Source organism: Elgaria multicarinata, chromosome 12 (assembly GCF_023053635.1).
Source record: "Elgaria multicarinata webbii isolate HBS135686 ecotype San Diego chromosome 12, rElgMul1.1.pri, whole genome shotgun sequence".
In the NCBI taxonomy this organism is placed as follows: Eukaryota; Metazoa; Chordata; class Lepidosauria; order Squamata; family Anguidae; genus Elgaria; species Elgaria multicarinata.
The window spans coordinates 19116722-19131473 of NC_086182.1; the positions used below are offsets into that span (position 1 = coordinate 19116722).

Below are 14752 nucleotides of genomic sequence, written 5' to 3' on the forward strand. Positions count from 1 at the left end.
ACTTTTGTTTAGTGAGAGTAGGGCAGTTATGGGGCAGGGGATGAACAGAGTTGGTAGCTGCTGGAATAGTCCAGGTGCTGCCACATCTGGGGAGGAAGGGGGAGCACAGTGCTCAGATACAGCTAGGTACGTATGAGAACTTAGTTTCAGCTCATTTTTTATCAGAATTTAGCCCATTTGCACCTCCCAGAACTGAAAGCTGGCCTAAACACAATCTGCAGTGGAAGTCCATACATTTCTGACCTTTCGATGTGATTTGCGCAACAACAACAAAACCCAAATGTGTACATTTTTAAATACGCATGGGAAAACGCATGCATTTGAAAGCTAGGGCTGTGCTCCACTGCTTTACAGATCCCCGGATCCTAAGCAGAGCGGGCTGATCCGGACCTCCGAAGCCTGGTTCCGGAGTGGATTGGGGGAGGTCCAGATCAGTGCGGAGCAGTTCGGAACACTCTGAAGCAATTTGGACCATTCCGAAGCTCTGAAACCAGGTAAGTGAGGGGAGGGGGGCTTACCTGGCACCGCCACTGCCACAGTCCATGCAGCAACGGCGGCAGAGCCAGGTAAGGGGGCAGGGGGAGGGGGGCTTACCTGGCTGTGTCGCAGTCCAGGTGGCAGCTTCAACTGAGGCCTCCGGACTGCGATGGAGCCAGGTAAGTGGGGGGGGGGAGCAGGGCTTACCTAGCACTACCACCACATTCCATGCGGTGACGGTGGTGGAGCCAGGTAAAGGGGAGGGGGAGGGGGCAACCCAGGTAAGGGGGAGGAGAGGGGGAGGGGGCGAGCCAGGTAAGGGGGAGTGGGCCTTACCTGGCTCCGTCGTGGTCCAGGCAGTGGCCCCCCTCCCCCCCACTTACCTTGCTCTGTCGTCCACCGCAGTCCATGTGGCAGCAGACAGCAGAGCCAGGTAAGGGGGGAGGGGGCTTATTTGGGCCCCATTTTGTCCCCCCTTCCCCACTTACCTGCCACCACCAACCACCGCTCTAGCAAGTAAGTCGGGAAAGGGGGCAAAATGGGGGCAAAATATCGATCCGGACCTCCAGATCTCGCTCCGGATCCAGTTCCGGAGAAGATCAGGGGAGGTCCAGATTGACCCAAACTGGACTGGGTTCCAAATTGGTTCAAGGAGGGGGTTCACAGCCCTACTGAAAACTGTATATGAATGCATTTTAATCAATGGGAGAAATGTGTACATTTAAAAAATGCACACAATTGATGCATACATAGGGGAGGGTGAAACTGCACAAAAATATGCACAAAGTTTCGTGCACCAAGAAAAAAACAAAGCTCACAATCTGATACGGACACATATCAAGGCAAGCTTCAAGATGGAAATCGGAGAACCCCAAGGAACAACCTTTTGCTGATCTGAACATCCCTGAACATGGCTGGTGTAGCTTGGATCCGATCAGCTTTGTGTATTCCATTCTCATTCTATTAGCTGAAGGTTGGAGAGGAATTGGATGAGGAGTTTGTCTGGGCCTTTTGAAATTGGAAGCTTTCACTGAAAGGGAGGATACATTACGGACATAATTAAGAATGATGGAGGCAGACTCTTTAAATAGGAGCATTCCTTCAGCTCCAGGATTAGTCTAAAAATGATTTTATGATGTTGAGATGGAATGGAAAGATCCACCTCTGGAGAGCTCCGTCAGCTACTGCTCTAGTAACAGAAACATACCACCATCTCAAAATCCAGCTACAACTAGCCAATCTATTTTTAAATGCATTTTATTCTACCTATTAGGGCTGTGCACCCCCTACCCGAACCACTTCAGATCCCGATCCGGACCTTCCAGATCGAGCCCGAACCGGTTTGGGTCGATCTGGACCTCTCCCGATCCACTCAGGAACTGGATCTGGAGCGAAATCCGGAGGTCTGGATCAATATTCAGCCCCCATTTTGCCCCCCCTTCCCCACTAACCTGCCTCCGCAATGGGTGGCCGAGGGACATAAGTGGGGAAGGGGGGACAAAATGGGGGCTGAATAAGCTCCCCTCCCCCACTTACCTGGCTCCGTCATCCACCGCCGCCATGGTCCATGTGGCAGCTTCAACTGCGGCCCAGGCCTAAGGCCGTAAACAGGCCTGTTTCCAGCCACCCCACGGACTGCGGCGGACCCAGGTAAGCCCCCCTCCCTCTTACCGGGCTCCGCCGCTGTCACCGCATGGACTGCAGTGGCGGCGGCGCCAGGTAAGCCCCCCTTCCCCCTTCCCCACTTATCTGGCTCTGCTGCCGTCACCGCAGGGACCGTGGCGGCGGCGGATGGGGGAGCAAAATAAGCTTCCCTCCCCACTTACCGGACGGACCGTTCTGAACCGCTTCGGGCCAATCCGGACCTCCCCTGATCCACTCCAGAACCAGGCTTCAGAGGTCCGGATCGGCCCGCTCCGCTTCGGATCCAGGGATCCGTAACAGAGCGGAGCCCACCACTACTACTTATCCCCGGACTTTTAAGGCAAATTCTCACCATTGCCTTACAATACAAATGTTAAAAGTAATACAACAATGGTGTATCTATCATGTATGCCTATCATGCAAGCCAGGTGAAAGCCAGTTTTAGACAGTGGATGAAGACAAACACACCCCTCCACAGTTGGACAGTCCTCTATTTGAAGGTATTCTCTACTCCTAGGGCTGTCCCCACATCCCAGTCCAAGTCCAGTTTAAAGATAAGGATCATAAGAAGGGAGAGCGGGCCCTGGACATTGTCCACCAACAGTGTGGAACCAAGCTGAGCAAGCACAAAGTTCACCCGGTCACAGTCTTCCCCACTATGATGAGTTGTTTTGTATTTTGATTTGAATTATAGCCATTCTTTCTAAATTTGCACAGTGGCGTAGTGGAGTCAGGCTTCACAGGGACAAGAGTGCCAACGTAAGAAGAGCCCTGCTGGATCAGACTAAGGGTCCATGTAGTCCAGCATTCTGTTCACACAGTGACCTACCAGCTGCTCACAGGAAACTGACAAGCATGTTAGGATCTACACTACTGCTTTAAAATGGTTTATAACAGTAGTGACAATGATTGGGGCCCAGGACACACTGCATATACAGTTTTCAACCCGTTTTCAAAGTGTCATATCCTGCTTGGTGTAGATCTGGCCCTGGACATGGGTGCAACAGCACCCTCCCACCCAGGTTCCCCACCAGCAACTGGTGTATGTAGCCTTACTGCCTCTCATCCTGCAGGTAGTACATAGCCATCAGGGCTAGTAGCCATTGCTAGCCTTTTCCTCCAGGAATTTATCCAACACCCTTTTAAAGCCATCCAAATTGGTGGCCATCACTACACCTTGTGAAAGTGAGTTCCATCATTTAACGATGTGCCGTGTGAAGTGCTTCCTTTTTTTCCTGTCCTGAATCTCCCACCGAATCAGCTTCAGGGGATGACTCCAGGTTCTAATGTTATGAGGGAGGGAGAGAAACGTCACTTTGACATCCTCTGCTGCCCCCGCCCCCACCCCACCCACACCCACCCCTACCCCTAGAATTTCCTGTTTCCTCTGAGCTTAAGCTGAATCCCCAGCATATCTGTGTGTGGGAGGGGGGTTAATTTTTCTTAGCAACAATATATTGTTCATTTTTGTCACGTAAAGCCTTATGGGGCAGCTGGGTCAACCAAGATCCATCTGCTATACAAAAGACTTGCTCCCAGCAGATGTAAACTCCTAGAACTGCTTTGTTGATAGGGATCATCAACACAGCTGTCTGCTACTTTGTACTCTCCTTGGTGGCATCACGATGAGTGCCCGCATTTCAAAAAAAAATTGTCACTGCACCACTGAATTTGACTCCATCCTGATCAATTGGCACATGCAGATTTTTTGCAGATAAAAGCTGTCCCCTTTTTGTCAATGCATAAGGGGGCAGCCTACTCAACCCTCCCCCACCCCCACATTACGTCTTTTCCCCAAGACCGAGAAGATGGAATGTGTTCATATTCACTAGAAGCCTTCATTGTCCCTCTTGGGAGAGTACACAGGGTCACAGCCATGTAGTCCTCATGCAGAGGTATTGTTTGCGTGAACCTCCGCCTCGTATGTGGCCACTACAATTCTTTGGCCTGATGGGGCAAAGCGTAACCAAAGCTAAAGTTCGGGGCAATAGTGCAGGGGGAACGTTTAAAACAAACAAACAATACAATGGGAACTATCCAGATCAGGACCTGGGAGATGCTTTTAGCCTTAAAATAAAAAAACAAACAGTGGGAGATAAATCCCATCATAATGTTTAATGCGGTAACCTCACGTGTGAAATCAAGAGAGTTCAGGCTGCCATACTTCAGAAGAGGCACAAGGGGGAAGCAGATTCTCCAGAGGTGACTATAGCGAACTCGTCCAAGAAAAGAGCGCAAAGAAACAGCTCTCTTCTATCTTTCCTCCCATAGATCACCCTTCCCCAACTCAGTGCCTTCTAGATGTGTTGGGTGACATCCAGATGAGCTTCCTCCAGAAGCAGCTCCCTTCTATCTTTCCTAGGGTGACCATATGGAAAGGAGAACAAGGCTCCTGTATCTTACTTCCCCGAAAGTAAGACATCCCCCGAAAATAAGACCTACTTCCAGTTTTGCCTCTCACTGTAATATAAGGCATCCCCCCGAAAATAAGACCATTTTTTTTTGTTCAACAATAAATGTGTACCATATTCTTCTTCATGGAAAAATAAGACATCCCCTGAAAATAAGACCTAGCGCATCTTTGGGAGCAAAAATTAATATAAGACACTGTCTTATTTTCGGGGAAACAGAGTATGGAGAACATGGTGAAATTCCCTCTTCATCACAACAGTTAAAGCTGCAGGAGCTATACTAGAGTGACCAGATTTAAAAGAGGGCAGGGCACCTGCAGCTTTAACTGTTGTGATGAAGAGGGAATTTCACCAGGTTACCCATATATACGAATGAGACCTGCTGAAATTCCTTTTTCTATGCAACTGTTAAAGATACAGGAGCCCTGTCCTCCTTTTCATATGGTCACCCTATGCATGGGCCCCCAAAAAAGAGGAAACTCAGCACCAAAAGAGGGGGCAAAGGTTTGCATAAAATGTCCATGTGCTCATTTATAATTTAAATTCGAATTTAAAAATAATGGCTATAATTTAAATAAAAACACAATAAATCTCACCATCATAGGGTCCTGTGTGCCAGCTATCCTGGTGCTAATTGTTCATTGGTAGGGTGACCGTATGAAAAGGAGGACAGGGCTCCTGTATCTTTAACAGTTGCATAGAAAAGGGAATTTCATCAGGTGTCATTTGTATGCATGTCGCACCTGGTGAAATTCCCTCTTCATCACAGCAATTAAAGCTGCAGGAGCTATACTAGAGTGACCAGATTTAAAAGAAGGCAGGGCACCTTCATCACATCACTGGTGTGATGAAGAGGAAATTTCATCAGGTTCTCCATATATACAAATGACACCTGCTGAAATTCCCTTTTCAATATAACTGTTAAAGATACAGGAGCCCTGTCCTCCTTTTCATATGGTCACCCTGTTCATCCATAGCTTGGCTTTTTTAAAGTTCAAGAAATGGTGAGAGGGAGAAAAATGAAAACTCCCCCCAACTTGTAAAACTGTAAATAAGCCCCGCCCCACAAAAGCCAAACAATTCTCACTCCCCAATCCAAAAGCCCCTGGTATTCACACACACCCCTTCAGAAGCTGACAAAGGTCATACAACAGGAGAGAGGGCTTTCTTTCCTCTTGTCCTAGAAATAGCCCCAACCTCTCTGAAAATGGGCATTTCCTGCTAGAGGAGTCACAGATTCTACAGGCCAGGTTTAATAATAGGAAAAGTCATTTCTGTGAAAATGGATAGACAGACACAAGAGGGCACTGTGGCACCAAGGCCGAGGAAATCATGCAAAGTTTGCTGAAACCAAAGGGGTAGGCAGAAGGGAGATCTCTAGATGTTCAGATGGCTTTAAAATGGGGTTGGATAAATTCGTGGAGGAGAAGGCTATCATTGGCTACTAGCCCTGATGGTTATGTGCTACCTCCAGTAAACCTGTGTGCACCAGTTACTGGGGAACATAGGTGGTAGAGTGTTGTTGCACCATGTCCTGATTTCTTGGGTCCTGGTTGACAGCTGGTTGGCTACTGTATGAACAGAGTGCTGGACTAGATGGACCCTCGGTCTGATCCAGCTTGGCACTTCTTATGTTCTTATGTTTTTGGACTTCAACTACCAGCATTCCTGATCATTAGCTATGCTGGCAGGGTCTTCTGGGAGTTGAAGTCCAAAACATCCGGAGACCTACCTTCTGTCTTGGATAACCTCGTCCTGAGCTCTTTAGGTCCTTATGAACCAGCAATAATACCTTGAACATGGCTTGGTACCTAATCCTACCTTTTTGTGGCTGCCACCTAAGAGCTTCTAAAGAGAAGAAAATGCAATGGGCAGATAGAAAGGGACCTAGCCAGATAGCCAGTCAGTATGTGATTTAAAAAACTTACAGCAACTCTTTCACAAGACATCTTACAAGCGTGTATGCATTTCGTAATCTTCTACGCGAAGTTAGGGCCGGCCCTGCCATTAAGTATAGTGAGGCAACTGCCGCAATTGGCACATGTTGGAGGCGGCAGCAGCAACAACCCACCTGCTGTTCCCCTGGAGCCCAAGGTTGTTCTGTTTTATTGATGGTCAGAGCTGAGTGTGTGACACAGCCTATCCTTCACCCCCTAAATCATAGAATCATAGAATAGCAGAGTTGGAAGGGGCCTACAAGGCCATCGAGTCCAACCCCCTGCTCAATGCAGGAATCCACCTTAAAGCATCCCTGACAGATGGTTGTCCAGCTGCCTCTTGAAGGCCTCTAGTGTGGGAGAGCCCACAACCTCCCTAGGTAACTGGAGGTAACCTAGGGAGTACCTAGGTTACTCCCTAGGTAAAATTGGCCTGCTACCTTCAAATGTGGTTGAGGATGCTATCCCATCGCCAGTACTGAAGTAATGTTCTACCAGCAGTCCAATCAGCTTCTGTATGCGGAATAGGCGAGGTGGGACCATCCTGTCCTTCACCTCAGGCACAAAATATCTTGGACCAGCCCTAGGCAAAGTGTTTCAATACAATGGAGCTGCTATGGAAAATACCTTCCTCTGTTTACATATACAAACACAGACTTGCTTATCTCTTGGACAGAGAAGAGGTCATAAGCATAGGTTCTCCAGGAGATTTTAATTGTACATTCTTCATGGCCTTGTTGTGGGTTTCTTGAAGTCATCTAGTCAACCACTGTAGCAAACTGAACTTTGGCCTGTTCTGACAAGGCTTCTCTTATGAATCAACGTCTGATATTCCCTAGATACACGCCATTATTAAATCCTCATATGGTTCTTATTGTCTGCAGTTAAATACATGCAACTCCCCCATCTCCCAGCATGCCCCACCAACACAGACACACTTCTTGAAACATAAGTAGACATCTCCTTGAATGACTGTGCAGCTGCCTGTCTGGACCTCATCAGTGTGCATGAACAATAGTCGATCATGTGACGACCGTGAAGGATGCTGTGTCCCGCCTGCACTGAAGGATGTGATACTAGCAAGCACCTGCCTTGCGTCTGGGATGGGTTATAATCCCAGACAAGCTCTGCGGTTGGCCGGGTGCCCTCCGGACCACCAGGGATTTCTCCTAAGAAGTGTAGCGGTTCCTTTGTCATTAAGGGGGATCTTTTTTGTGAACATGAAACAAAACCGTGGGTCCAAGGACCAGGTCACGCACAAGTATCAAAACACCCCCAATCCACTTCAATATACCCATGTTGGCTGGAGCTGGCAGGCTAAGGAGAGAAAGAATTTTTCAGTGGACCCTCGGGAATTTACACAACTCCTGCTGCAAATAAGCCATTGCCAAATATGTCTGCTTCTGCCACACAGCTGGAGAAGGGATGGAAGTTGGAAAGCAGCTCTGCATTGCATCCTGTGAGCAGAACAGTGCTAGCCTGGGCGCGTCTACTCAGAGGTAAGCCAAATTGATTCCAATGGCACTTCCTCCCAGATAGGTCTGTATAGCAGGATTGCACAATGACCAAGGGTCAATAGATGCATTGCCCCTCCCTACTGGACCCCTCCAAGGAGAACAGACCCCCTGCCCCCCTCCGCTGCCACATTCACTGCTGAAATTCGGTAGCAGCAGCAGAAAAAGCAGAAAGTTGGCTTTGAAACAAAGGCCTTAAGGTGCACCTTATTTTAAAGCAAATTTGCTAGGGGGGTGGGAGGTTGCTGACATGGCAGATGTAGCAGTGTCTCTACTAGGGGCTACTTAAAGGCCAGGGTGGTTCTATGCGGCCCACACGTTACCCACCCCAGGTATATAAGATTGCTCTGTAAGTTCTCTCTCACATCCAATAGGGGGTTGTTCGCTGATAGTAATCCAGTGCCTGTTAAGTGCATACATTTCTTACAGGCAACTTTTCTTCCACAAAGATTGGGTCTTGTCAGTGGATGCCCGGTCCCTGTAGAATTCCCTGTTGAGAGATACACTGTGGGTGCCCGGTTCCTGTAGAATTCCCTTTCGAAAGATATACAGCTGGCTCCATCTGTGGCTGTTTTAAGAGGGCTTTACAAACATGCCTGGTCTCCCTGATTTTTAATGGAAAAGTTTTTATGCTAATTGGTTGCTGATAGAGGCTTGAAATTGTATTTTTACTTTAACTAGATTATCTTAAAAACCGTTTGAATTTAAGGTGTTCTTATCATTTGTGTGATATCGAAGGGTACTGTTTTTATATTGCTTGCTGCCTTAAGAAGGCTTGTAAGGCAGCTAAAAATATATATCAAATAAATACATTTTAAAATGTATCTTATACCTTCTTGAAGTTTAGCCTAATATTTCAGCTTTATGGCAGTTTCAAATTCCAACTAGGGAAGTGGACAGAGAAGATCCAACCTAGCACAAACAGGAATGGCTCCTCATTTTTCTTTCAAATATACATTTTCTTTGGCACTTCAAAATTATTTTAGAGTTAGAGCACATGTTTTGCCAAAAAGAAAGCAATAAGGAGAGAGGGAGGAAGGAAAACATTGCTACAAGGGAAAGGCAGAATACGTGTTTTTCCAGCATTTGTCTATGATGGCAACATGACTTATAAATACAGAGGCCTCTAAGTGAGATAAGCAGCTTCTCTTAAACAATGTGAAATTGTGTAAATACACACACACACACACACACACACACACACACAGGGAACGAGAGAGAGATGGTTGTGTTACAGGACAACTGCCTTATACATTTTAAACAGGTATTGAATAGGGTGACCATATGAAAAGGAGGACAAGGCTCCTGTATCTTTAACAGTTGCATTGAAAAGTGAATTTCAGCAAGTTTCATTTGTATGCATAAAGCACCTGCTGAAATCCCCTCTTTATCACAACAGTTAAAGCTGCAGGAGCCCTGCCATCTTTTGTAGATGGCCACTCTAGTATAGCTCCTGCAGCTTTAACTGTTGTGATGAAGAGGGGATTTCACCAGATGCTGCTTGCGTACAAATGACACCTGCTGAAATTCCCTTTTTTCTATGCAACTGTTAAAGATACGGGGCCCCATCCTCCTTTTCATATGTTCACCCTAGTATTGAAAGGTTAGTTGATACTGGTTTTGATACATGTCTACTCAGATGCAAGTCTCATTGTTTTCAATGGGCCTCCCTCCATGGAGCCTCAGTTTGTAAAGCAACATGAGTTCAGTTTCTGCACTACATAAGGGAGGGGGAGTTCAGAAAATGTAACGTTATTCAAAAATGCAGCCATTTTATTTTATTTTTCTGCTTCTCATTTTTTTCCCATTCTAAAAGACTGACATGAACAATACATTCTACCTGTATATTCACTCCAGACCCAGATGAGCTCTCACGAGACCTCCTCACAGCAGCTTCTTCTGGCTGCTCGGCTTTCTCCGCAATGAGGCAAACGGAAGCCAGGTGGCTGCTCTAGAAAGCCCTGTCAGCCGCTCTCTCGCTGTGGCAGAGCAGCTGGCAGGACTCTCTGGAGCACCTGCTGGAGAAGGTAGGGCAGTGGTGGCAGCAGGCCCTCCCAGGGTGGGACGGAACAGTGCAATTCTCTGCACCTTCTGCTTTGCCACCTGACGTGCGGGCCTCACCCTGCTTCATGGAAGGGCCGGCCCTGGTGAAGTTGGACAGTATGATACTGACTGGAGGAGGCTGGGAACCACAGAGAAGGATGGAGGAGATTGAACAGGGCACCGGGCAAAGAATCTGATGTGCCTGTCTCATTATATACTGTAGCTTCATTGTGAGCCTTTCCTGTTGTGTATTTTGTGGCTAATCAAATGAAATGCCATTGTTTGCTAAAGCTGAGGTCGACAAGGTGTGGAGCACGAGGGTGGATTTGTTTGACTGCAGATTAGCAGTTTATTCCGGGAGGTAGATGAAAGGGCAAGGCCAAAATGACTCCTTTCTCAGTGAGCATTTGTTGTTTACGAATGGGACTTGCAATAAAAAGTTGCAGTACAGAGTGCTCCTATTCAGTGTTTAAAGTCAGCCAGCCATGCCCTTTCCCAGGAGTACTCCATTCCATAGGGCTGCTCTGCATGTCATGATGCCCCTAAATCAAAGCCTTTGGCATAGATTCTAAGTAAATGCTCTTGTGCCCTCTCCTCTCTTGTGATGATAAAGTGGACTACTGTAATGTGTTATATGTGGGGCTGCCCTTGAAGCAACTCAGGGCTCATCGACACCAAGCAGAATATTCCACTTTGAAAGTGGTATATCAAAGGCAGGAGCTGCATTACTGCTTAATAGCAATATTGAAGTGCACTGCAGGATCTACACTACTGCTTTACAGTGGTAATGAAGTGCTCTGACAACTGTTGGACAGATGACACATCTACACCAAGCAGGATATAGCACTATGAAAGCGGTATGAAAGCGATATATGGTAGGTGTCAATGGGCCTCAACAGTTGTCAGTGCACTTCAATACTGCTATAAAGCAGTAGTGTGGCTCCCGTCTTTTATATACTGCTTTCATATCACTTTCATAGTGGAATATCCTGCTTGGTGTAGATGAGCCCTGAGAAGCTTTAACTGGTGCAGGAGTCAGCTGCTAGAATTTTGACTGGTGTTAATTGGACAGCGCCATATCACCCCAATTCTTCCAATTGGTTTCCAAGCTCAATTCAAGCGGCTGGAGCTTACCTTTAAAGTCCTAAATAACTTGAGAACCAAGTGTCTGAAAGAGTATCTCCTCCTATATCATTCTGCTGATCCTGTATCAAGATTTGAGAACCTTGAAGTACGGTTAATTCGTGAAGATTTTGTGTTTGAATAAAGGAGGCAATCTTTTCTGTGCTGGTGCCTTAACTTTAATATACCTAGAGAAATTGAACAGGCACTGACAATACAATCTTTCCAGCACCAGGTTTAGACATTTTTATCCACCTATGTCTGTATTTATTGCCTTAAGTCTGCAGTTTTTTGTGCCTCTCAGTTTTATGTTATGTTTATATTATATTGTTTTCAGCAGCAGCATTATACACCACCTTACAATTTGTCAGATACTTTTTTTTAAAAAAATAGCTTTGTTACCTTTATTTCCAGTTGGTCAAACATAAAGATTACATAAAGAAGTAAGAATTCTTATGCAATTAGCGGAACTAGCAAAGAATGGGAAAATGTCCTCAGGATGTATTGTTGATGGTTGGATTGGAAGAGTCTGGCAAATAGCATTAGCTGAGAAATTGACATCCCATAGTACATTGATTGGAGGAGAAACTATACAATTGGCATTTATTAGATGGGGGGGTCTGACCTCAGAGCCCTCTGCCTATCCTATGCCAGAGCCAGGCAAGGCAGGAGGACCGATGGAGGCATTTACAGCCTCTCCATCCTCCTTCACTGTGGGAGATTCAGGATTTGTGGGTGATTCGGGATTGGTGGGAAGATTTGGGACAAATAAAAGGAAGTACTTCTTCACACAGTGTATAGTTGAATTACGAAATTCACTACCACAAGTTTTAGTGACGGCCACCGATTTGGATGGCTTTTAAAGGGGGTTGGATAAATTCCTGGAGGAGAAAGCTATCAATGGCTACTAGCCCTGATGGCTATGTGCTACTTCCAGTATCCAAGGCAGTAAGCCTGTGTGCACCAGTTGCTCGGGAACATGGGTGGGAGGGTGCAGTTGCAATTGTGTCCTGTTTGTGGGTCCCTCGTCCAGGGCCGGTGCCAGACTATTTTGCGCCCTGGGCAAGGTGAGCTACTTTCACACACACCCCAAAATGCCAACTTTGATTTTTAAGAACATATGTTTCCTGGAAAAAATAAGAAGCACAAAACTTGAAACTGTTAAATTTATTTTAAAGTGCAAGAAATACGTCATACCAATTATAGCAAACAAATTGGAAAGGAACATCTATGGGTCTAAAATGCATTATTTAATAGGAATATCACCTCCAAATCATCCCCCCAACTCACATGTGCATGCACACACACACTCAGCATCACTCACTCCAAACAAACACACGCATGAACACATGCATTCACTCAAAGACCCCATGCACCCCATTCACCCATACATTCTTTCTCTCTCGCTCGCTCTCTTCCGGGTGCATTCCGGAAGTCCGAACGTAGAGCTGCCCCACCCCCACCCCAGCGTCCCTGGCTTCGCTTCGGCTGGGCGGGCGCAAGGCGCCATCTTGCCCGCCCAGGCCCGGCTGAATCCTCGGGCCAGGCCAGCTCACAGCCAACGCGCGTGAGTGCTGCGCTGTGCCCAGCGCCCCTCTTAGCTTGGCACCCTAGGCGTCCGCCTGAGTGGCCTCTATGGTAGCACCAGCCCTGCCCTCGTCGGCAGCTCATTGGCCACTGTGTGAATAGAGTGCTGGACTAGATGGACCCTTGGTCTGATCCAGCATGGATCTTCTTACGTTCTTATGTATTTTGACCTAGATAGAACTGGCAGTTCCACGTCCTCCTCTCGCCCCTTTCTCCGGCATGCCTCCGGTACTGCCTGCCTGCCTGCCCTCTTCCAAAGTTGCAACACTGACTTCGGAAGAGGGGCCACTGCAGAACTCTCTGCAGCAGCTGGGGGGAAGGTGGGAATTTGAGCGGGGATTTTCCCCTCCAAGGATGCAGGTCTCAGCAGGGGAACTCCCCAGTAACCTATCACCTTGGCTGAGACGCTTTCTAGGGGCCACAGGGTTGCTCTCTAGGAATTCCAAGCATGTTTCTGGACTGGGATATGGACTTGAAAGCAAAAGAAAGAAAATTTCAAATGGGAAATCTATATATGAAGCTGTGCTGTATCTGAGTTGCTATTTCCTCTGCAGCCCTTAATTATTGACGTCCTTTTCAAGTTCTTATTGCTTATAAACATTGCTTTTAACGATCATATTGTTTGCATATAAAAACAATAAATATGGATTATTTTTTTAAGGGTGTGATTCTATGCTTGTTTAGACAGGGGGGGAAAACCTGTCCTACAATTCCCAGCATGCTCGATGCTGGGAATTGTAGGACTTATTTTCTAAGAACATAAGAAGAGCCATGCTGGATCAGACCAAGCGTCCATTGATGGTGCTATATAAATAATATAAATAAATTATAATAACTCTGTTCACACAGTGGCACACCAGCTTTCAACTAGGGACCCACCCACAGGCGGGACACGGATGCAACAGTACCTTCCTGCCCATGTTCCCCAGCGACTAGTGTATGTATACAGGCTTACTGCTTCTGATGCTGGAGGTTGCATTTAACCATCAGGACTAGGGTGCATAGGATTGCACCCTAAATGTGGTAAGCCAGCTCTGCTGCGTTGGGCAGGGAGGGACTCCTGCTTGTTCCGCTGAAAGGGGCCCTTGACCTCTGCCCCAAAGTCCTACCCTAATGACACCACATGCACACGTTTCCCGGTAATCCGAGCACTAAGCTTCTTCTATGATTAAAACCCACAACCCTGTCACCTCCATAGTTACCTCTGACCCCGTCCTATTTAAACTTGTCGCCAGATAGCTAGAAGTCCTTTAAGGGCCTTTTCTCCCTTCTTTTTTGGTTCTGAAAGGAGATAGGCTGCCGCCACGTTCCCAAGCCAGCCTATCCGGACGCCACTCTTGTTTCCATCAAAAGCAAAGATGCTAATAAGTCCGGCTGGCTGGGGACGACGATTGGCTGGTCGGTTGGAGGGGCGGGGCTTCGAGTGCCTGGGGTCAGTTTCCAAAGCCGCGTAGAATGTCTCGTTCAGACACAATCCGCTCCCGGGCCAGGCGGTGGCGGGTCGCCTCGGAATGCTGGGACGCTGCTCGTCGGAATCGGCTGCTGGAAGGAGTTCTCCTCGCGGTCCTCGTCTTTTCCATCTTAGCTCGCTCTGCCCCAAGGAGGACAGATCGTCATCATCACCATCATCAATTTGGGACCTGCTAAGACCCGATCGCGGGGTAGTTGGAGAACGTGGGGAAAGCGACGCGAGAGAGCCTTTTAAAAAATTGGGCCGGGCATCTCGTTTTCATTTTTAATTTTTGCGAGCATCTGCGCTGGGGACTCTGATGCACCCGTTCCAGTGGTGTAACGGTAAGCTTGTTCGGAGCCAGGGCAATGACGGAGAGAGAATGTGCTTGGACGAAATCCACCACCCCCCTTTCCCCCTTCCCTCCACCCCACCCCACCCCATCCCATCCCACCCCTACCATAATAACAACAATCATAAATCACAGCCGTCGCGTCCAAGTTCATTGTCCGATCCCCGGGTGGAGCTGAGCAGCAAGTCCTGTTTATTTAAAAGCAGCAGCGTCTG

General features: G+C 47.4%; 1 protein-coding gene across 2 annotated transcripts in view; it reads left to right on the top strand.

The window, feature by feature from the left end:
- The first annotated feature begins 14196 nt into the window (after positions 1–14196).
- Positions 14197–14752, top strand: part of RNF122 (ring finger protein 122) — a 35040-nt gene continuing 34484 nt past the window's right edge. For both annotated transcript variants that reach the window (XM_063139002.1, XM_063139003.1), the window contains exon 1: positions 14197–14529. In XM_063139002.1, coding sequence (XP_062995072.1) covers positions 14505–14529 — 25 coding nt within the window. In that variant the 5' untranslated portion in view covers positions 14197–14504. The remainder of the gene's footprint in view (positions 14530–14752) is intronic.